General features: G+C 41.3%; 1 protein-coding gene across 7 annotated transcripts in view; it reads right to left on the reverse strand.

The window, feature by feature from the left end:
• Positions 1-5,041, reverse strand: part of KTN1 (kinectin 1) — a 104,705-nt gene extending 99,664 nt beyond the window's left edge. For 3 of the 7 annotated variants that reach the window (XM_041758636.1, XM_041758633.1, XM_041758635.1), the window contains exon 1: positions 3,949-4,661. In XM_041758636.1, coding sequence (XP_041614570.1) covers positions 3,949-4,146 — 198 coding nt within the window. In that variant the 5' untranslated portion in view covers positions 4,147-4,661. Of the gene's footprint in view, positions 1-3,948; positions 4,662-4,890 lie in introns of those variants that run through there. The other 4 variants (XM_041758638.1, XM_041758634.1, XM_041758632.1 and 1 more) reach the window with 2 other exon arrangements.
• Positions 5,042-22,931: the final 17,890 nt, after the last annotated feature.

Here is a 22,931-nt window from a genome sequence, read left to right on the forward strand (position 1 = left end):
GGAACCCCTACTAAAGACAAGAGATTGATCCAAATAAAAAGAAAGACAAAAATAAATGTTTTAAGTTAAAACAAAACACTTAAGGTACACAAATATTTGAGTTTGTGTTAAAACACAACTTTTTAAGTTACCTAACCAATGATCCTAATCACAGAGGGAAGGTCCAGAAGAGTTCCACATCACTACCTCCACCAAGGTATTCCCAGAGGCCTCCTGCCACTTTTCTTTGGTTCTCTGTTCCTAGGAAATGAGCAAACTGAAAACTATATGTGTTCAAGAATGAGGTATCACAATAAGAAATTGCAGGATAAGGAATTAATTCACATATAATGAACAGATAGTTATTTAATAAATCTTTATTGAACATCTGCCCAAGACTCTTAGGATCCATCAATAAACAAAACAGACAAATGGCCCTGCCTTCACAGACGTTACATTATAGTATATGTTTGGGGCAGAGAGGAGAGCGAATGAATACAATCAACAAGGAAATTATATAGTGTGTTGGAAGGTGGCAAGTGCCATGAAGAAAACAGAGCAGGATATAGGGATCACTAAATAGGGGAGTGCAGCTTTATCCTTTTTAAAGATTTATTTGAGAGAGAGAACCCATGTGCACATACATGGGGTGAGGTGGGTGGGGAGGGGGGACAGAGGGAGAGAGAGAGAAAAACTCCAGCAGACTAATTCAAGCAGACTCCCCAACTGAGTGCAGTCTGACTAGGGAGCTCCATCTTGCCACCCTGAGACCACCACGTGAGCCAAAACCAAGAGCTGATGCTTAACCAACTGAGCCACCCAGGCACCACAGGTGAATGCAGATTTAAATAAAGCAGTTAGACTTTTTTAAAAACATTTGGGGCAGCCCTGGTGGCCTGGGATCAAGTCTCACGTCCAGCTTCCTGCATGGAGCCTGCTTCTCCCTCTGCCTGTGTCTCTGCCTCTCTTTCTCTCTCATGAATAAATAAAAATCTTAAAAAAAAAAAAAAAAACATTAGAAGGACAAAGATTTGAAGGAGTTGGCCATGCTGATATCTTAGGGAAAAAGTGATCCAAGGAAGGACAACAGTCAATTTAAAGGCCTTATGACAGCCAGTGGGGCTGGAGGGAAATAAGCAGGAGGCAGAGTAGTAGCTAACTTGAGAAGTAAAGAATAGGAAGAGTAGATTCTATAAGGCATTGCGGACCATACGGACTTTGGCCTTTACTCTGCATAGGAGAAGTCACTGCAGTGTTTTGAGAAGTGATAGGATCTGTTTGCTGAGTTGAAAGAGACCGAGGGAGCTAGTGAAGGAGCAGGAAGACCAGTCAGGAGGCTAATTGCAGAAATCTAGGTAAAGATAAAATGGCTTGAACCAACCTAGCAAGCAATACAGGTGGTAAGAAGTGACTTTATTCTGGATATATTCCCCAAGATGAGAAAGTCAAGTGTAACCAACAAAAGAGTAAATCAGGAGTGACTCCAACTATTTTTTTTTCCTTTGCCTGAATGTTGGGTGGGGCTGCCATCAAATGCGATAGAGCAGACCAGACCGTAGGGTTTAAAGAGAAAAATGGAAGGTCGGTTTGAGTGGACTACTTCAACTACAAATGGAAATGCAGAACAGGTTGTCTGCAGTAAAGAAGGAAAGCCTGGCTTGGAAATACAAATATGGAAGCCATCAGCATATAGGTATTTAAAGCCATGACATTGGATGAGATCACCAGGGAATATAAAAAGAAAAGTGAACCAAGGCCTGAGCACTTCCACTTCAAGAGTAGAGGATGAATCATAAGGCAGAAAGACCAAAGCAATTAGTGAGAGAAATCCAAAAGCAATGTCCTGGAAGGAGGGGAGTATAAACCAATTAAGTTCCACTTACTGTACAAATCATTTTCTGAAACCAGATTTAAGTTAAAAGTTCTTAATCCACTTGTAGCAGTTAAGGTGACAAGTAAAAGAGCAAATCACAACGTTTTCAAAAGGAGTAGAACATTTCTTAAATAATTACTAAGAATATTCTATTTCCTATTGGGAGTCTCTACTAAAACTACTCTTAGTACTAAAAGTACATTTTGCCTATTTTATCTTTTTAACATTAAAGTCTATACTATTGGAGGAGAGGATAGCCTAAATGGTTTGCAGTGCTCTCTCTCTCTCAAAGACCAAAAAAAAAAAAAAAATTTAAATAGCGAGTCAACAGTCTGGCATGCAAACAATTATAAATTATCATTACTTTTCTTTTTCTAGAGCTCAGATACAGCAAGTTAAGTTAAACAAACTCCTTAGGTTCATAGTACTTAAGATTTTTCCCATTTAATTCTGTTTATAGAAAAAGTAGCTTATACCCTTATCTAAACCAATGTTTTCCCTTTGATTTGCACATAAACATTTTTCAGATCAGAACATCCAAAGTCATGTTCACAAAAATTGAAAAAGAAAGCAATGAAACTCTATGCATGAGTGATCAATCCCATTTATAAAGAACCTGTCACTTGCTTCTAACCTCTAGGCATACTCTGGATTTAACTAAATCTTAACTATATAGTTATATACTTTGAAATAACTTAAAAACAAAGAGTACAAGAACAAGCAGTTTCTAAGATGTTAACCTCAAATAATTGAATGTTCCTGCAAAGCACGGTCTCTCCATTTCTTTATTACATATTAGAAGTCAGATACCTGAAAAACCCAAAACCTTCCTGGAAACATTAAGTTTACTAACAATTTAAATTTTTACAATGTATTATGAGATCTTTTAGATTACAACTTTCTTTGCTATACAAAAATTGTAATAAACATTCAATTAAAAGTACATCTTCCATATTTTTTCAAGTAAAATTCCATTTTTACTTTAGTAACAGTAACAATCTTAACATGAATCCTTTAGAAGTTAAGCCTCAAAAAAGCTTTCACTTCTCAGGCCCTTTAGAAAAGCTATATTGACTGTTATTTCACATCTAATTATTAAAACGTTTTCCCTACTGAAAGTAGACTCAAGCCTACAAACTAGAAGACTTGGGATGAGAGACTGAAGAAAACATCCGCATCAAGCAGAAGCGACACTGATGCTAAGGGATGATACAGAAAAAAGCCATATATTAATGGCTATTCATAAGGTTGACCCTGAGTCTTCAAGAAAGAGTTACGTAATACTGGATGTCCCTTATCATTTTAAAGTGCTTAAATACATTGAAGAAAATTTTTCATTAGGCTTTCCTGTATTTTAAGTTTCAGTGTGAGTCTCAGAAAGGTAAACACTTCACTCTCCAAGCACACCTGACAGAGATACTGTTATGACTGCTCATGCAGCCAAACTAGAAAAGTCATTTCTAATTCAACGTTACAGAGGAAAATGGATTTTTTTCTTAGAACCTACAAACAATAAGCCCAGCTATTTCTTGTTAGATCCTAGAACTAAAAGGAGACGGACGGGGGCAGCTTGTTTCTTAGAGAACACAGTAAACACGACAGTCGGTAGTAAAGCAGGGTATCCATCCCAAATACAGGTCAGCTCCAGAGTGCTCAGTGTTATCCTTGGGAAAGATCATTCCGTTTCTCCTAAGAAACCGTTTTTTGGCCAAGCCGGAGACAGTGTTGCCATTTGCCGGCTAGGTGAGGTAGAGAGAAAAAGCGCAACCTAATTTAGCAAGAATTCAAACTTTAGGTCTATTTCTGTGCAATTCGACATGCTTCGTTTACCTCAAGGTATTGATCTACGGCAGGGTACGGGCGTCCAAAATTTTCAGGACTTTCCACAAAGCATCTCAAAAAAAAAAAAAAGAAAGAAAGAAAGAAAAAAAAAAACCCCACAACTTTGAACAGTTGGCTCTTGCAGGCAGCGCTTATTCCCAGGTCTGCTAAGGCATCCCCTTCTGACACAGGCCCGACTGCGAACGTCGATCCCTCCCTCCCTCCCTCCCTCCCGAGCGAAGGAAGGGCTCACATTCAGCAGCGCGGTCCCCAACCTGAGCAAGCTGCAGCTGGACGCGGTTAGGACGCCGCTCCCCCGCGACGCGAGCCGCTCGTCTCCGCCGCACACACGCTCCTCCGGGACAAACGTGCGCGGCGGCACATCCCACACCAGGTGTCTGATGACCCAACGACTTTTCTAGGCTGCCGGTTTGGTTTTCGGCCGAGATCCCCAAACGCCAAGAAAATCTCATTGTTGGAAAAGGAGGGGGGAGGGGGAGGGGGAACCACTGAGGAAGGACACACCCCTCGGGGAGAGGAAGGGGTAACTTCCCCCCGTCTCGAGGGCGGGCCACACGTTTTCCCCAAGTCCCCTCACGCCGCTTTCCCAGCCCCAACCGCCCCCCCGCCGCGACCCGGGGACGCGCACACGGCGGTGGGAGGGGGCCTGGGAAGGCGGCAGCGCCGGTCCCCTAAGTATCCGGAGGGGCAGCGAGGACCCAAATTCCAGCATGGCGTAAGCATGGCCCAGCTCCGGCCCGCGGACGGGCTCCCTCTGTCCGGCGGCCGAGGCGGCGGTAATCCGCCTTCCTCCTGGGGGCCCTGAGGCCCAGCTAAAAATAGGCGCCTCGGTCACCCCAGGGCCCTCTCCGGCCAACCTCGCACCGGGAGACGTCCCCAGGGGACTCGCAGCCGCGCAGCCCGGCTCGGGTCGGGCCCTGGGCGGCCCCTCGGAGCCCCCGCCGCGGCGGCCCGGCTCAGGCTGAAGCCCCACCAGCGGCGCCCCGGCGCCCTAGGCCTACGCGGCGGCGGCGGCGGCGGCGGCGGCGGCGGCGGCGACGGCGGCGGCGGCGCAGGCGGAGTCCGGGCCCCGGGCCGCGCCCCCCGTGCGGCGCGGCCCTCCGCCCCCCCCCCCCCCGGGACACCGCGGCCGGCAGCGCCCTCTCCCCCGCCAACCCCGCGCGGTCCCCGCGGCCGGCCCGGCGCGGCCTGCTCACCCTTATCCTGCGCAGCCGGGGAAGGAGACCGGGAGGACGCGGCGGCGCGGGCAGCACAGCCCGGGCCGCCCGCTCCGAGGCGCCGCCGCCGCAGTTGCTCAGGTGCCGTCGCGCCGCCCGGGAGGAAACGGGCGGCTGCGGGGCGGGGCGGGGCGGCCCCCGGCACGTCCCGGCGTCTGGGCCGGCGGTGCCGGGAGACCGGCCCCTTAAAGGCACAGGCGCCGCCGCCTCGGCCCCGCCCCCCTGCGCGCGCGCGTCCGCCAGCTCCCGTAAGCCCCGGCGTGCCGCAGGCTCGGGATTCCGGGGCTTCCCCCCACCCAGGCGGCGTCCCGCAGCTGCGTGGCGGGTGGGAGCCCGGGGTCGGGAGGCTGGGCGGAACTCCCGGCTTCATTCCTTCGCCCTGCTCCGGTCCTCTCGCCCTCTCCCTCCTTCGCCCAAAGCTGGTTTCGTCTTGCACGGCCCTCCCACTGAAGAACCACCTGGCCCCCTACGCTGGATGGTTTTTTTTTTTAAACCTTAACCAAATGGTACCCGATTTCACCCTGCCCGTCCTAGATTTCCTCCCAGAAATCACTGGAAAACGAAATCTTCCCCCTCCTCCGTCTCCAGAGTTTCTCTGAATTCTCCTTTGGGTAACCCCAGCTTCAGGCGGAGAGAGAGAGATTAGAAACCGACCCAAACAAATTGTGTGCAAATATTAGGAAGCTGTTGTGTCTGCCAGCTGGTGGCCCTTCCTTCAGCCAGAGTAAATAACGCGGAGCTGCAGCGGGAAGGAGAGGCTGCCCGAACCCCTGCTGATTAGCTTGCTCTTTGCTGAGAGGATAGCAGCGATCTTCCTAGTCTACCGGCAAAGGCGATGCTCATCAGTCTCTTGCAAAATGCCAGGCACTACCCAGACCATACACAGATACCCCAAACTCTCCTCGAACGTTATGAGAACTCAGAATGATTTAAACGCTTTTAGAGCGTAGACTGAGATCACTAAAATTAGGACTTGTCACTAACTCCTCCCCTTACATCCTGACCCAGGGGGAATAGAAGCAATCTGTAAGGAATGAACATCAGAACAGTTCCTACGCCAACAGAGGATTTCCTGTATATGAGCTGGCTAAAACGCCCTACTCATTTGAATCCTAATTTTTTTTTGTCTGAGCTTTCTAGAGCCCCTCCAAAGTACAAATGAAAACTGAACAAGAGCGTGTTAGCCTGAGATGCTGAGGATTCTGCTGGCCTCCAGCCACTATGTCCTCCAAAGATGCATTGTCTTATTTTAACTCGGGAAGTGTCCTCTTTTTCCTTTCTCAGTAGTGTTACTCAGTCCCTCAGCTGCTCCAATGCCCTCAAAGCAATCTGTCTCTAAACTACTGGCTGCCTCCTGAGTGTGTGCCAAAGGATCCAGCGTTATTGAAGAGTGAAGCCATCAGACCCAATACAAAGGGGGAATTGCATCATTTGTATAATGGAGTTTAAGGACTCTTGATTGGCTTATAAATAGCCACCTAATTTCCTCTGGTTAGTACTAAAGCACGTTTTAGACTAGAATAAAAATTTCTGCCATTTTCCTGACTTCAGTAAAACCTGTGTCATTTTAGAGACAGTAATATTTAAATACATTTGTACGTAAGACAGTAAGTGGAATTTGGGGACATGTTTACCCTAAATATACTGTTTTACAGTCAGAGCACGCTTATTTTCGTGTTCCATAGTTTGAAACAAAGAAGCATAAGTGTATCAGCTATTTCAACTTTTCTGGGTGATTGAACTTTGATTTTTAAAAGGAAACTGATTAGTTGCTTCATTTATAAATTTTCTATTTATTCACATGTAAACAAAAAGGCTAACTAGAACTGTTATGCATGATAAACCGTATTAGGAATTAAGACCTACCCTCTAAGTTTTGAAATATAGTATAATTAACAATAATTAACACATAATTAATCTAAAATGTAATTAATCTCAGTTGCTGCTTCCTACCTTCCAAAGCTACTGAGACAGCAACTAACCTGCTAAAAAGGATTAGCATCTGAGTTATCTCTTACGGTAACAGCTAAGAAATTAAATTTGATTGAAAATTGTAAAGAGCAATGCGCACTAAGGAGGGCACTTGATGCAATGAGCACTGGGTGTTACACTACATGTTGGCAAATTTAATTAAATAAAATTTAAAAAAACTGTAAAGAGTAACACCTAAAGAGTAATCATCTCTTTTATTTTTAATTTAACAAAGTGCAGTTTATTGGAGCATACCTTCTGATAATTATTCTCTCTGTTCTGAATTTTGGACAACTTTTAAAGACACAGTACACATCTCTCCAGCAGAAAGAGAAAGCTGGCTATTCCTGTTTTGTCTAGGGAAGATTTCCCCAGAAGTGGTGAGTTATGTAGAGATCTGAGTAATATGTGAGTAACAGATTACATCTCCTACTCCACCAGATCCGGGATGGCAGAGATGAAAGTATAATGAAGCAATTCACCGAACCAAGAGTAAAGGTCAGATTCCAGGTATACCTTATCCTCCCAAGTAATGGAATGGGGAAGTTCATAGTAACATCTGCAGCTGCAGACATACAAGTAATCAAAAGTGGCACATGACTGGGCTTATTAGAAGTCTGTATTGTGCCCCTTTGACATGTAGTCTCTTCAAGCATATAGTATTCAAGTGCTTTCATGACAAATTATCTGCCACTCTTTGCATGGAGAGGTATGATCTGTGTCCCCTACCCTTGAATCTGGAAGGGTTCTGTGACTGCTGTGACCAATAAGATATGCTAGAAGTAAATACCCCAAGTTCTGGGTCCAGACTCCAAAAGCCAGGCAGCTCCACTTCCTGTCTCTTGGAAGCATTAATCTTAGAACCCTGAGCTACTAGAGGAGAAGCCCAACCACCCTGCTGCAAAGACCACGTGGGGAGGTTCTGAAACTAGGGGAGGAAGAGAGACCTACCTGGGCCTACCCTTCTAACTGTACCTACCACTGTGCCAGATATATGAATGGAGCCTTCTAGAACCCCAGATTATCCATGCCACAAGTTAAGTACTACAGAGTGGCCCTACTCAGTACCCCATGGAGAAAAATCACCCAGCCAAGCCCCAATTGAATTTCTGACCCCATATCATTTTTATGATTTTTAAATGGCTTGTTAATCAATAATAGATAAGCAGAATAATCTTTCTTCTACTTCTAAATAGCTTCAAGAAATATTAGAGCCTCCCAAAATCGCTAGAACTCACACAGAAATTCAGCAATGTGACAGGATACAAAATCAATGCACAGAGATCAGTTGCATTTCTATACACTAACAATGAGACTGAAGAAAGAGAAATTAAGGAATCAATCCCATTTACAATTGCACCCAAAACCATAGGATACCTAGGAATAAACCTAACCAAAGAGAACTCTACAAACTACAGAACACTTATGAAAGAAATTGAGGAAGACACAAAGAGATGGAAAAGTATTCCATGCTCATGGATTGAAAGAATAAATATTGTGAAAATGTCAATGCTACCTAGAGCAATTTACACATTCAAAGCAATCCCTATCAAAATACTATAGTCTTTCTCTAAAGAGTTGGAATAAATAATCCTAAAATTTGTGTGTAATCAGAAAAGACCCCAAATAGCCAGAGGGATGTTGAAAAAGAAAACCAAAGCGGGGGGCATCACAATGCCTGACTTCAGGCTGTATTACAAAGCTGTGATCATCAAGACAGCATGGTACTGGCGCAAAAACAGACACATAGATCAATGGAACAAAATGAAGAATCCAGAAATGGACCCTCAATTCTATGGTCAACTCCCCTTCAACAAAGCAGAAGAGAATATCCAATGGAAAAAGGACAGCCTCTTCAATAAACGTTGCTAGGAAAATTAGACAACCACCTGCAGAAGAATGAAACTGGACCATTCTCTTACACCACACACAAAGATAAACTCAAAATGGCTGAAAGATCTAGATGCGAGAAAAGAATCCATTAAAATCCTAGAGGAGAACACAGGCAGCAACCTTTTTGAACTTGGCCACAGCAACTTCTTGCAAAACACATCAAGGAAGGCAAGGGAAACAAAAGCAATAATGAACTATTGGGACTTCATCAAGATAAAAACCTCTGCACAGCAAAGGGAACAGTCAGCAAAACTAAAAGACAACCTACAGAATGGGAGAAGATATTTGCAAATGACGTATCAGATAAAGGGCTAATATCCAAAATCTATAAAGAATTTATCAAACTCAACACCCAAGAAATAAACAATCTAGTCATGAAATGGGCAGAAGACATGAACTGACATTTCTCCAAAGACCTACACATGGCCAACAAGCACATGAAAAAATGCTCCAAATCACTTGCCATTAGGGAAATACAAATCAATACCACAATAAGATACCACTTTACACCAGTGAGAATGGCTAAAATTAATAAGACAGGAAACAACAAATGTTGGCGAGGATGTAGAGAAAGGGAAACTCTCTTGCACTGTTGGTGGGAATGCAAGCTAGTGTAGCCACTCTGGAAAACAGTGTGGAGGGTCCTTAAGAAGTTAAAAATAGAGCTACCCTAGACCCAGCAATTGCATACTGGGTATTTACCCCAAAGATACAGATGTAGTGAAATGACAGGACATTTGGCACCCCAATGTTCATAGCAACAATGTCTACAAAAGCCAAACTGTGGAAGGAGCCAAGATGTCTTTCAACAGATGAATGGAAGAAGGCTGTAGTATATATTCACAATGGAGTAATACTCAGCCATCAGAAAGGATGAATACCTACCATTTACACTGACGTGGATGGAACTGGAGGGTATTATGCTGAGTTAAATAAGTCAGTTGGAGAAAGACAATTATCATATGGTCTCACTCCATATGATATGGTGGAATATAAGAAATAATGAAAGGAACCATAAGGGAAAGGGGGGAAACTGAGTGGGGAAAAATTAGAGAGGAAGACAAACCATGAGAGATTCCTAACTCTGGGAAACAAAGGGTTGCTGAAGGAAATGTGGGTGGAGGGATGGGGTGACAGGATGATGGGCATTAAGGAGGGCACATGATGAGATGAGCACTGGGTATTATACTGTATGTTGGCAAATTTAATTTAAATACATTTTTTAAAAATATATCAGTTTCATATAAGCAGAAGGGAGTTCCAACTTTACCTATACAACCCCAAGATCTCACTGGGGACTTTGAAGGGAAACTTGAGTAGGAATGGGTAGTGAGGTAAAGCTACTTTGTAGCATAATTTAACATTATTGAAACTACCTTGGTGTGTCTCCCATCTTCAAAGGATTGTCCCACAATTGAAAATTGGTGGATTAAATGAGGAAAGATGAACCAGTATTGATTATACCTATGCACTATGCAGGTATTTAATGTACACTAGTTTACACAATTACCAAAACCACCCGATGGTATAGTAAGTTCTAGGCTTATGCTGAGTAACTAGCTCAAAGACACAGAACTCAAAAACCAGCAGCTAAACCCAGACTCCAATTCCCATGCATGTGCCAATGTACTATGTTAATTCCCAAGGTGTAAACCCTTAGAAACACAAACATTTAAAACATTCATTTATATATAGATTTCACTTACTCATGATATCTTTTCTGCCATTAGCATAAATAATGAGTACATACATTACATCCAACTAAATCAGCAATATGAAAATGGCTACCAGCCAGCATCCTATAAACTCTTAACAGAATTCACTATTGAAAAATGTATACTTTGTTCCAGCATACCTAGTAACTGGAAGAAACAATCTCTTTGATTCTTGATCGCATGATTTTATAAACTTCCTCGTAAGGATTTTTGTTAAATATTTTTTTAAAAGATTTTATTTATTCATTTATGAGAGAGAAAGAGGCAGAGACACAGGCAGAAGGAGAAGCTGGATCCATACAGGGAGCCCGACGCGGGACTCGATCCTAGGTCTTCAGGATCACACCCTGGGCTGAAAGTGGCGCTAAACCGCGGAGCCACCTGGGCTGCCCGGATTTTTTTTATTAAAGATTTTATTTGTTCATTCATGATAGAGAGAGAGAGGAGACAGAGAGAGAGGCAGAGACACAGGCAGAGGGAGAAGCAGGCTCCGGGCAGGGATCCCGACGCGGGACCCGATCCCAGGACTCCAGAACCGCGCCCCAGGCCAAAGGCAGGCGCTAAACCGCTGAGCCACCCAGGGATCCCCCCGGATTTTTGTTAAATATTGAATTTGCAATCACAGAACCTAGTTTTGCTCCCTAGCTATGTTCCCTCCTAGCTGTATGACTTTAGACAAGTCATTCACCTTTCAGAGTTTTAGTTTCCTCCCTGATTACAGAGGATAAGAGCACTTAGCTCTAAGACTTAATGTGAGAATTAAATGATATCATGCATTTTTTTAAAGTAATCTCTACACCCAACATGGGGCTTGCACTACATGACCTCAAGATCAAGTGTCACACATATGCTCTACCTACTGAGCCAGCCAGGTGCCCTGAGATCATTCTTTTTAAATATTTTGAAACAAAATTATAATATAACTACTCTATTATTATAGACTAACCACATTATAACAGGTTCTTACTCAATATAAATATTAGATAGGATATTGTTTAAATTATTTCTGAGTTATAACTACAATGTCAGCTTTTTATGAGACTGACGCGCTGCCTACTGCGCTAACGAGGCACCTAATGTCAGCTTTTTATATACTGCTTATAACTGCAAATTCTAACAGTAGTTAAGTGAGATGTAACTATGCCCATTTTGCAGTTGAGAAAGCAGGTTCGGGAACTCAGATAACTTGCCTGGGCCAAATGGCTAGTAAGTGGCAGCACTGAATTTGAAACTCCCAAATCCAAGCTTCTTCCACTCCACCCCTGATAGGCCAACCGGCTAGTTGATAAACTGTTTGTATAGTTGATACAACTGCTAGTTGATAAACTGCTTGTATAGCATAAAAAAGAGAATTGACATTTCTCCTGTCACCTCAGGCCAGACCACTCTCCTGCCCCTGCCAGATAGGTAGAAATCATTCTTATCTCTAAAGACATTACATATAATCCAATATTCTTCCTCAAACAGCTACTTCAGTTTTAAATATTCAGTGTCCCATCGTCCTTCCCACCACAACCTTACTGTTGTGTAATCCTTCCTAACCTCCATCCTAATCTCCATCTTAGACACCTTTTTTAAAAAAATCTATTTATTTATTCATAGAGACAGAGAGAGAGAGAGAGAGAGAGAGAGAGAGAGAGGCAGAGACACAGGCAGAGGGAGAAGCAGGCTCCATGCAGGGAGCCCGACGTGGGACTCGATCCAGGGTCTCCAGGATCACACCCCGGGCTGCAGGCAGCGCCAAACCGCTGAGCCATCCAGGCTGCCCCAACCACGTTCATTGTTAAAATACACTTGGCAAAGAAAAATAAATAAATAGAAAGAAGCAAAAAAAAAAAAAATTTATTACCTATAGACTTATATCCAGAGGTAACATTTTTACATTTCTTCCATTAAAAAAAATCTGTGTGCATTTTTATCATAAGTACGATTGTAAATGCCAAGTGAAGTAACATATGCAAAAATTTTAGATAACATCCTGTTTTTTATTATCGATTTTTTCTGACTTTTATTCAGGAAGTTGGCAGGACTGCTACATATTAAAGAGAACAAAGAAATGTGATAAGTTATCCTTGATTGAATTATTATGCAAAAAAATGTTACGAAAGACATTTGGGGTACAAATTGGAGTTATCTGAATATGGACTAAGTATAGACAATATTAGAGGACCAATGTTAATTCCTTGTGTGTAACAATATATGTGATTGCAATAAGTAACTATGTCAATCCTTTTGTTTTTCAGAATCCTTTTGTTTTCAGGTTCAGAAACCTGTTAAAATATTTAGGTGAAAAATCATGATGTCTATAACATACTTTCAAATGATTCCACAAAACTATACATGGATAAAGGAAATATGGAAAAATGTCAACAACTGTTGAGTCTAATAGGTAGGCATGCAGGTGTACATTGCACTATTTTTAACTTTTCTCTATGTTTGAATTTTTTTTCCACAATAAAATGCTGAAGGAAAAACTCAAAAGAAACATATGGTTATTATAGAAAATTTTCAGAAAACAGAAAAATGTAAGGAGAAAAATCAGTATGGTTTTAAACCTTTTCTTGTGTCTTTTGTGATGGTCCTATTTCTCTGTATGTATTTGAAGAGTTTATGAATATCACCCTCACAGCATTTCTCTTTTCTCTAATCCAGTTACTGCCTGGGGGCCGGGGGGATGTCTTACTTTCCAGTTCTCTCCTCATCTTTGGGGTCCTCTCTTAACATTTTCATGGCACTCTTTAATAGTGGATATTGTACTTTTACTAATTAGAGATCTAAATAATGCTCAGGGTCAAAGATTAGTTCTTCATTCTTTAGTCTTCACATGACAAATGTCATTTGTTCAGTAGGTTAGATCTGTTCATTAGAATTAGCTATTCAGTAAGGCCTAAAGAAGAAATGTTGTCAGCATGAAGGCTGCTTAGTGCCACATAAGAAAAAAACAAAACAAAACTCTTTCACCACTATTGCCTACAAGCTTCATCCTAATCAGCCATGTTGCAGAGATGAACCATGGCCTAAGGAGTCTGGCAAGAGAACATGGATATTTTAGCATAAACCATCACCACTACTACCCAAATAATTCTTAAGAGTCTGACCTGGTGAGTTCAGATCAAATCAAACCAAATCAGCAATATTTGCAACATGCATGGCATCACATTAGATGTTTAAATATAAAATGTGCATGTAAAAAATTTTGTCCTCCAGGGACACCTGGGTGGCACAGTCAGTTAAGTGTCCAATTCTTGGTTTTCGCTCAGATCATGATCTCCAAGTCCTGAGATGAAGCCCCATGTTAGGCTCCAACATTCAGCACAGAACCTTGCTTGGGTTTCTCTCTTCTTTTTCCCTCTGCCCCTCCCCTGCCTTTCTCACCCTTTCTCTCTAAAATAAATAAATAAATAAGCAAATCTTTAAAAAAAAACTTTTGGTTCTCCAGAATGCTTTTTAAACCACACTTCTTTTTGCTGGTCCATATTCAGCTCCTTGTTATGACCCTTAGATCCCAGCCAATCCTTACGGGGTTTTTTTTTCCTCTTCATAGTATGACAACCCTGTAATTAACCTTCCCCGCTTTGTTCCATTTATTTCTGACCACATCTCCAGTTTACCAATGTGCTTTGATCCAACTCAACAATTTTTAAAAGCCACTTTTTGGTACTTCCAAATATTGTTTTGGAAATTTTATATTTATAAGACAAGATAAACAGATTGTAAGCTTCATTACAAATCATCATTCTGTGAAGGTTATAGAATAATTCCTCTGGATGCCAACTCTCATAACACAGAACTCTGGATGTCAGCCCTTCTGGCCTCCTCAGGGACCTCACTTAATCAGCACACCCTTTCTGTCTGTATCTTCAATCTTTCCTGGCAGCCATTTGTGCATTCAGGGCTCTCTCCACTCAAACAGAGAAAAAAAAGGAGTTCCTTTAAACTCCAGACCAGGGACACCTGGGGTAGCTCAGTGGTTGAACAGATATTTGCCTTCTGTTCAGGTCGTGATCCTGGGGTCCTGGGAACACATCCAGCATTAGGCTCCGTGCTCTCTGCCTCTCATGAATAAATAAATAAAATAAATAAATAAATAAATAAATAAATAAATAAATAAATAAATAAACAAACAAACTCTAGACAACCCCATCTACCCCATGCCTTGCAAAGTCAGGTTTTTGGTTGGTTAGTTCATTGGTTGGTTAAGAGGCAAGTTACTTAACTGTATCCTTATTACCCATCCACTTATTCGTCATACTACAGTAAACTGCTCCTGCAACCACAACTGTATTCTGAAATGCTTCTCATCAATGATGTCTCCACTGCTAACTCCTCTTCGTCCCTTGACACCACTAATTACTTCTGGAAATGCTTCTCTTTCCTTGACCTCAGTCACCATACCCACATGGCTCTTCTGTCTCCTCTTCTCCTTCTCTGCAGCCTGAAACTCCTTCTCAGTCTCCTTTTTAGTTTCCTTTCTCTATCAGTTTTGTGTTCCTGTCCCTCAGGGTTCCAGCCTTTATTACCTAATTTTACAATTCCTCCCTCATCTTATATTATAGTCTATATTCTCAAGCAAGGGCCAAGTTGGTGCATTTTGCAACCCCTACCACTAAGGAAAAGGCAATTATATTAATCTGCATTCTCCAAAGAAATAGGACCAGTAGATTGTAATATTTATTGAGAGAGAAAAAAACAGATTTATTTTAAGGAATTGGTGATTCCTTAACTTATGTGATTCTGGAAACTGGCACGTCCAAAAATTTTATGAGTGGGCAGGCAGTATGGAGACTCAGAGAAGAGTCAATGTTGCAGTTCAAGTCCTAAAGCAATCTATTGGCGGAATTCCTTTTCTTCCAGGGAGGTCAGGCTTTCTCTAGTAAGACCTTCAACTGATTAGATGAGGCTCACCACATTATGGAGGATAATCAGCTTTTCCCCAAATCTGCTGATTTATATGCTAATTCCATCTAAAAACTATTTTCATGGAATCATCTAGAACAATGTTTGACCAAATATTTGGATACTGTGGTTTAGTCAAGTTAACACCTAAACGTAACCATCATGGGCATCTTTGGACTCTGAGGGCAATATATACCACATTTGGGTTTGCTACGCTGATTTACTAAGTAATTTAGATTGTTAACTCTGAGTGGGGCCCAGAACAAGAAAGAACTCTGTCCAGGGCTTTTGTGTCTCCTATTATCAATTGAGCGTTTTGACCCAGCAGATTCAATAATGCTAGAGGTATCCATAAAAGATGAGAATTCTGTATATAGCCTCCAGCAAGTCTCAATAGAAGAATCATGAAGCAGACTTCTAGGTTTTAGGATATACTTAATGCCACTATGCCCTAATCGAGTTCAAATACGTGACTATGAAACAACACCAAGTAACCAGGTGACCTGAGCTGCCCATTATAAATTGAATGTAATCCAACCCATCAACCCATTTTGGATGTGGGAAAGAATGTTCATCATCAAAAAGATATGGTTCATTTAAGATCTAGCATGAGCAGGCTCTGAAAGCACAAATGAGTTACATAAACATGTCATCTACTCCAGTGCCACCTCTCCTTCATCACACCTATGGTCTCATACAAAATTCCACTTGATCAGGGAAGCAAAAATTTGAGCCTGGTTTAGAGATACAACTATACATTATGTGAGTATCAGCTGAAAGTCAATTGCTGTAGAATCATGACCCCATTCAAGGGGGGCCCTGAAGCACGATAAGAAGAATAAATCTTCCCAGTGGGAATAAAGTCAAGCCATACATATGGTGTGCATTTTGCCTGAAAGGAGAGATGCTTATATGTTTAGATCTACACAGATTCATGGGTTGGAGGTTAGTAACCTAGAAGGTGCAATATTGAAGAACTGATAACAAGGAGATTTGGGAAAGAGGCATGTGGATATGTCCACTTTACAATAGATGGAGAATGTAAGGACATTTCTTTTCCATGTGAATGCTCATCCAGGGCACAAGTTTGCCATTCTCTATAATCAAGTGAGCAAGATGAGCCACTATGGGTATACCAATCTCTGTCCTCGGCCAACCTACAATTTGTTAAGTGAGCTCATGAATAAAACAGCCATAGGAAGCAGGGATGGAGGTTAGGCAGGAGTTAAAGCATGTGGACCTCTCACCAAGACTAATCTAGCTACCATCACTGCTAAGTGCCCAGCCGACCAACCAGCAGAAACCTACACTAAACCCTGGTACACAGCACCATACCACGGGTGGAACAGTAGTCATCAGACAGCAGGTTGATTTTAATTAACCACTTTCCATCATGAAGGGAGTAGTGATTGGTCCTCACTGGAATAAACACTCATTCTAGATGGGGATTTGCCTTCCCTGCAGGCAATGCTTCTGCCATCACCACCATCTGTGTATTTACTGAATGCCTATTCACTGTCATAGTATCCCACACAATATTGTTCTGACAGAAGAACTCATTTCACAGCAAAAAGAGGCAATAGGCTAAGACCCAAGGCATTTGCTAGAAGTAGCTGACATTATAGAATGGCCAGATGACTATCAAAGATCCTGTTTTGGTGACAAACAAGAGACAAAGATGATACCTTACATTAGGCTGTTGTTCTACAAAATGCACTATATCCTGCTAATCAGCTACCAATATGTGTGGCTCCTTTTTTCACTCCACAGGTTATATAGGTGCAGAAACCAAGAGGAAGACAAGAGAGCAGCCTTTCTTGTTATTATACCTAATCATCTACTTATACAAAGTTTTGTTTCTGCTCTCTTCAGGTTTAGAGGTCTCAGTTCCCAAAGGAGGAAGATTCTACCAGGAGATACAACATGGTTCAGTTTGAACTGAAAATTGAGGCTTCCATTTGGCCATTTTGTGTTTCTTCAAGCCACTGAACAAGAGGAGGGATATACTCTACTGTGTGATGTGATGTATCTGTACCAAGGATATCTGGCCTCTATTTAGTTCTATTGTAACTATGTTAACCAACTTATACAAAAAAGCCTGAGGTTTTCCCAATTTTATCACTCAAAGTCTCCCATCCCAGAAAACCCCTCAGTCCTAGGCAAAGTGGGGCAGTTGGATACCTAACTTCCTTGAGACATAGAAAGCATTCAGTAAAATTACTTTAAAGTGGATCTTGTTTATATCAGACTAAATCCATCACTACCCTCCCAAAATATATCCTTTTTTTTTTTAAGTAGGCTCTGCACCCAGCATGGAGCCCCACATTGAACTCCTTAGATCAAGATCTAAGCTGAGATCAAGAGTTGGACAAAACTGACTGAGCCATCCAGGCACCCCCACAATAAATCTTTGATGACACTCAAACTTATTTTGCATCCCAGGGAGAAATGTTTGATGGTAACATTGCCTTCCCCTCCTTTCACTAACTTCTCATAATTATCTTCAATAGCTTACATGCCTTTGAGGACAGAGTTATGCTTTCTTGGCAAGTTGAAGACAAAGCCCTGGAAGTCACACACTTCAGCTCAGTTTTGCTCTTCACTCATATTTTCCCATATTTTCTAGGGCATGGATGTGGTAGTTTGGTCTTTATCCTTTTTGTGTGAATTTTTATTAATCTAATTTTTCCGGCACTATGGAAAACCTATGTTAGATCTGGAAGAAACCATAGAAATCATCTCATCCAAACCCAACATTTCATGTTCATTTACAATGCTCTGTTAAACTTCTTTATTTTTCTTTTAGTTTATGATTTGTCATGTTCACAAAGCATTCGTTTCCTTAAGTGACCGAAAATTACATTTGTATGTTGAATCCAGTGAGTAATTTATTTTTTGCATGTATAATAATTGTGAGCTCTGACTTTCAAAACCTAGAAAAAGCTCAGTGTTCTTTAGCGTCTCATCAAAAATCACTACTCAATGAGGGCTTGTTGACGAGGGACCCTGGTCTTTTAAGTATTGCACATCAGTCTCATTTTCTATTGTGTCTGAGTAATGACATCAGTGATTGTCAAAAGATCTGTTTGTAGATGGACTTGGCTTACAGCACCAATCACAGAGTAGAACTCAATATTAAGATTTATTTCATTTCAGGCAGCGATAACTAAGGTAAAACAATACCCTCCCACAAAACCTCCATTGGTACTACTCTCCACCAACTAATGTGGTAAAGAGATAATTAGTTTTTTGTTATGTTCTTACGAATCAGTTCTAATATTCCAATGACAATAATAAAGAGCAGAATTTGCAGAAAAAACAAACTGTGAATTTAAATACTAACCAAGAAATATGCATCTTGCTTAGAAACTCGTTCAAGGGTTTATCAGCATCCACTTGCTGTGAAATTGCCAGGAAAGAAAGGAGATCCCTACTGTCAGCTAAAAGCCAAAGAAAGATTTTTTTCATCCATGCTTTTCCTTCTTTGACTTTAAAATTCATTATTTTCTTATTTTATTTCCTCCCTTTGAGTGCATTGGGACCATTATGGAAGATCTGAATTCCCACTGGTGCCGGAGATTGAAAAGAAACCAAGATTGGAAGAGAACGAGTGTCAACAACAGCAAACTCTTTTCAGCTCCTAGCCTGACAGTAGAAGATACAATGTCAAGAGTGGTAAAAAGCCCAGATCTAAGCATTAATAATGCCCCACTAAGAAGTTCTATAAATACTTTTGTCCAGAGTTATTTAATATTGGGAAAAGAGAAATAACAGATATCTCCGAAAGAAAAAAGCATGTTTTGATTTAAAAGGAGTTCAAATCAACGGCTGAAGCATTACACAACAGCTTCAGGTTTGAATGATCCCTCAACTTTTTTACAGTTTCTTCTCATAAGTCCTGTAGTGAATCTTGTCTCATCGAGTTGTAGGAGTGTATTGTAAGTGGCAAACAATTCTCAAAGGGCTCCAGAGCAGAAATCAAGTCTAGGATAGAGCTGTAAGATCCTTTATTTAGAAGTCAAGGAGATTTAAGGCAGTGACTCATAGGTCCTTGCAGACAGACAGAAAGGCTTCTAAGGATTTTAAGAGTGTATCTTGCAGACTTCTCTGTTTCAGGAATGGGGCTTCTGTGAATCTAAGGTCATTGTCCCACAGCAAGTTTATAGGAAGTACAAGATAGATGAAAGCTTATTTCAAATAGATTTGTGAGTGTGACTCCTATAGAATGGAATGGATTATAAATTGACACTCAGGAAGTTCACAAAACTTTTAAAGTAATTATCATGATCTGAGACAGACATACAGCACCTGCATGCCTTAACCAGCATTTCTCAAAGTGTAGTTCACAAATTACTTGTGATTACTCCTGATCTGAATGGGGGGGGGGGGGAGGAATATCCAGGAATCAGTATTTTTAATAGGTAATACTATGAATGTTAAAGTTCAATATCTACCTCAAACACAGCTATTTACTCATTCCTAAATATATTATTCCTTCTGGCACTGTCTTCCATTCTCTCGTATTGGAACACCTCTGCCTTCCATTCCTCACATAATATCCATAGTTTAAATTTTTTGCATTCTGTCCTTTTGGTAAATAGTAGTGGATCAATTGGACAAGGAAAATGTGATACCTATTTCACATTAGACACACAGAAATTACTTTGAAATGGATTGTAGCCCTAAATAAGAAAAGTAAACTAATGCTTTTAGAGGAAAACATAGGAGAATATCTTCATAATCTTGAGGTATAAAATAAGAGAAAAAACTATAAGCATAAAACAAAAGAATAAAAATTATACTTAATTAAGACCTTTCAGTCAAAAAACACCATTAAGAGAATGAAATGCAGGGTAGAGCTGGTAGAGAAATTTGCAATACATATATCCAACAAAGTACTTGTATCCAGAATAGGTGAAGGACTCCTACAACTCTAGAAGAAAAAGGCAGACATCCTATTTTATTATAGCTATTCATGGGTGTGAAGTGGTATCTTCTTGTAGTTTTAATTTGTATTTCCCTAATAATTAATGATGGTAAGTATAGTTTTAAAAAAAAATTTTTAAAAGAACCTCCACACCCAACATGGGGCATGAACTCATGACCGTGAGATTAAAAGTTGCATGCTCTACCCACTGAGCCAGCCAGGAGCCCTGGGCACCTTTTCATATCTGTTGGCCACTTGTATATCTTTTTTTTTTTTTTTTTAATTTATTTATGATAGTCACACACAGAGAGAGAGAGAGATTTTATATCTGTTGGCCACTTGTATATCTTTAGAGAAATGTCTGTTCAAGGCCTTTGTGCATTTTTACTTTAGATTATTCGTGTTTTTACTGTTGCGTTCTATCATCAGAAGCCTAAATATTTTTAAAATGTTTGTACTAAAAAAAAAAAAAAGTTCATACTACCCAAAGAGATCTAGAGTCAATGCTATCCCTGTCAAAATTCAATGACATTTTTTACTGAAATAGAGAAAATATCCTTAAAATTCATAGGAACCACAAAAGACCCCAAGTATCCAGAACAATCTTAAGAAAGAAGAACACAGATGAAGATATTAGGGTGCCTGGGTGGCTCAGTCGACTAAGTCATTACCTTCAGCTCAGGTCATGCTCCCAGGGTGCTCAACAGGGAGTCTGTTTATCCCTCTCCTTTTGCCCCTGACTGTACTCTGTCCCTCTCTCTTATAATAAAAATATCTTTATAAAACTATGAAAACTTCCTGATTTCAAAACACATTACAAGATTACAGTAATTAAAACAGTACAGTACTGGTATACTACAGTATAGTACTGGCATAAAGACAGACATATAGACCAATGGAATGGAATAGAAAGCTCAGAAACAAATCTACATATATATGATCAATTGATCTTTGACAAGAGTACCAAGAATGCACAATAGAGAAAAGACAATCTTTTCAATAAATGGTCTGGGAAAATTGGACATTCACATGCAAAAAAATGAAATTGGACTCCTACTTTACAGCATATATAAAAATCAACTCAAAATGGGTTAAAGACTTGGGTGCCTGGGTGGCTCAGTTGGTTAAGGTCCAACTCTTGATTTCGGCTCAGGGTCACGAGATTGATCCCACATAAGGCTCTGCACTGGGCATGAAGCCTGCTTGAGATTCTCTCTCCCTCTCCCTCTGCCCCTGCCCCCACCCCCACTCGCATATGCTTTAAACAAACAAACAACAACAACAACAACAAAATGAGTTAAAGACTTAAACTTAAGACCCGAAACTGTAGGGCAGCCTGGGTGGCTCAGCGCTTTAGCGCCGCCTTCAGCCCAGGGCCTGGTCCTGGAGACCTGGGATCGAATCTCATGTGGGGCTCCCTGCTTGGAGCCTGCTTCTCTCTCTGCCTGTGTCTCTGCCTCTCTCTCTCTCTCTCTCTGTGTCTCTCATGAATAAATAAATAAAATCTTAAAAAAAAAAAAAAAAGACCTGAAACTGTAAAACTTCTAGAAAAAAGTATAGGGGGAAAAAAAAGTATAGGGGAAAACCTCCTTGACATTGGTCTTGGTAATGATTTCTTGGATATCATACCAAAAGCATGGGCAACAAAAGCAGAAGTAGACAGGTGAGACTACATCAAACTGGAAAGCTTCTGCCCAGCAAAGGAAGCAATCAACAGACTGAAAAAGCAACCTACAGAATGGGAGAAAATATTTGCAAACCATGTATCTGAAAGAGGGTTAATTTTTAAACACCCATTTTCAGTGTCAGCTGAGACCACAACAAAAAGACACATAAAGGGTCTTCTTGTAAGTGGCACAAGTACATCCGGAACAGCATGGAGTCCACCAACGTGGACCCAACATTACACTGACTCCTCAAGATCATCATGTTTCTGCTGGGGGGAGTCTCCTGGTACCTGGGGCGCCTGAATCTCTGACCTAGGCTGAGATGCAAGAAGTATGACCACAATGGGGAAGGGGAAAAATAACAGAGGGAGTTCTTGACTGAGGTGTGGGAAAAAAAGGGGGGGGGGGACCAACTATATTTTGTTCTCGTGCATAAGCACCTCAGTGCATTCTAGAAAAATTAAACAGAAGCCTTTGTTTGGATATCAGCTCAGTTGTGCCCATTAGATCTCCGCTCAAAGCCCCTTCTGCCTGTTCCTCCCTCAGAAGTCTCAGAGTGCTCATAGCCCTGTAGCATGCTTGGTTTTTTTTGTTTGTTTGTTTTTAATCATATCGAAGTACGATGCTAACCAATACTACCCAAGAGTGTGAGTGTGGTTGGAAAGATTAATGAAAGGTTTGTATTTTGGTTTGTGGCTTTGGTCGCTGCTTGCCTCTCAAGCTGCCCGTTTCAATTCAAATTAAGCAGCGCTTCTCAGACCGTGTGTGCCAGCATGCTGTACGTGCAGCTGCTGCCCTCCATCCATCACAGCTCAACTTACCCTACTCCAAGCTCCAGGTCAGCATTTCCTGATTGCATTCCTTGTCCCCGTCATGCTTCGAGCTGCCCTACTTCTAGCCATTCATCACCCAGCAATTATTGCTGTTAGCTGTCTCTCTCACATGACCAGT

This window comes from Vulpes lagopus, chromosome 6 (genome assembly GCF_018345385.1).
Source record: "Vulpes lagopus strain Blue_001 chromosome 6, ASM1834538v1, whole genome shotgun sequence".
NCBI classification, from domain to species: domain Eukaryota; kingdom Metazoa; phylum Chordata; class Mammalia; order Carnivora; family Canidae; genus Vulpes; species Vulpes lagopus.